The following is a 1,710-nucleotide window of genomic DNA, read 5'->3' on the forward strand; positions in this document are numbered from 1 at the left end:
CTACATTGGTCTCGCTTGAACTCCTTCATAAGGGTTCCGAAGCGTGTTCTAAGAGCGACTCCAGCCTTGTCTACTCCGAAGTCAGGGTCAGCGCCGCATTGAAAGGCGAAGTCCTCGAACACTTTCATTATTCCGTTGGATGTGCCTACGGGAGCGCGCCAAGGCCGGAATGCATTTACAGCACGCAAGAGAACCACGACGTCAACCGCTGCGAACTTCTTTCGGATGGCATGGCGGAGCTGCTTCTTTTCGGCGCTTGATGGTATACTCTCATTGATAAAGGCGTCCACCATGGAGTGTTGACTCATGCTGCAGCTAAGAATTCTCTACGAAAGAAACTTCGAGTGAATTCTTGAAACGAACTGTATTTTTGTCCGTATCTCTAACCAAAAAGAACCGAAATATCTGTTTGAGAGTTTGTTTTCAGATTACATAGAACGTAGGTGTAGCGTTTGAAACTGAAACTAATATCGTCTCCGAAAGTTCTCTTAATTAATACTATGTACGTAAGCAAGTTAGAATACCCATTTAAGTATTGTCAAAATGCCCATTTGAATTGGACTCGGGACCGCCATCATCTCGCACAACATCTCCGTACGCGGGTCGGTTGTAAAAGCTTCCCGCACGTCCGTAGTGAAGTCTGTTGTGAGCTCGTTAAGATTATCCATACTAGCCCGTCGTGAACGCGTCCAGCATGTCCGTACTCGTATTCGTCGTGGACTAAGTCCGCATGTTCACACTCGATTCTGTCCTGAATCCGTTCAACATGTCCGTATTCGAATTCGTCGCGATCGTGAGCCCATCCTCAATGCCATCACTCGAGTCCGTTGTGGAGTCAGCCTGCATTTCTGGGCTCGTGTCCGCCGCGGCTAGTACATCCGTATCGAGTCTACATTGCATCTTTTTGTTCGTGTTTATAAAACGCCGTGGATTCGTTCAGCTTGTCAGAGATTGAATTTGGCATGCGCTGAACTGGTTTGTTAGATAAACGTTCGTAAAGCTATTATTCAAACATGAACCGAAAGCGCATTCCTTTTAGCAAAAACTATGCTTACTCTTCCTCATCTTATTATGGTGTAGCTCGTTGACCAGAGTCTTCTTTACGATTTACGGTCTCGATGCAGGCCACCTTCCACGGCGCAGTTGCCTAGACGACTTCGATGAGCTCCCTTTGTTCGTTACAAAGTGCTGAAGTCATCATCGACAGTATGGGTACCCGAGGAAATGCTGACGAGACGGCTGAAAACAGGATGTTGACCCTGACTGTTATGCTAGACAGATTCGTTGTTGCAGCACCTAGGGTAATACAAACTACCATCATTGACAGGTTGAGTACCGATGTTCAAGCGGTTGACCAGAGCCATTGACGCAAACGAACATCATATTAAATGACAAGCTACACTAAACTGCCCATTTTTCATCAAAAGGGTAGGGATTGAAAATGGCCCAATAGCCCATGCCTAATTATAACATTCGGAAGGACGTGCACACATACAGGATTTGCCTTTTGTACAGGTATCCGCAATCAACGATTGCGGGCAGCTGATTGCCGCTGATTGAGGAATTTTCTTATCTGAGTGGATATCCACTCAGATGTCCCCGCCATTGCCGATTGTGCCCTTATGTGAGTGCTTGGCTAAAACATACAATTAGAAATATTTTCTACAACTGTTGTTTCATCATAAAGTATAATAAAAGTGTTATAGTATA

At 45.4% G+C, this 1,710-nt stretch overlaps 1 protein-coding gene across 1 annotated transcript; it reads right to left on the reverse strand.

The window, feature by feature from the left end:
* Nucleotides 1–515: 515 nt before the first annotated feature.
* On the reverse strand, nucleotides 516–1,364 carry PPTG_20672 (hypothetical protein; the record flags this gene model as incomplete). The annotated part of the gene is made up of 2 exons (XM_008892870.1): nucleotides 516–640; nucleotides 1,337–1,364. 2 exons carry the CDS (start codon nucleotides 1,362–1,364, stop codon nucleotides 516–518), a joined length of 153 nt encoding a protein of 50 aa, XP_008891118.1.
* Between the last annotated feature and the right edge of the window lie 346 nt (nucleotides 1,365–1,710).

This window comes from Phytophthora parasitica (assembly GCF_000247585.1).
Source record: "Phytophthora parasitica INRA-310 unplaced genomic scaffold supercont2.1, whole genome shotgun sequence".
Taxonomy (NCBI): Eukaryota; Oomycota; class Peronosporomycetes; order Peronosporales; family Peronosporaceae; genus Phytophthora; species Phytophthora nicotianae.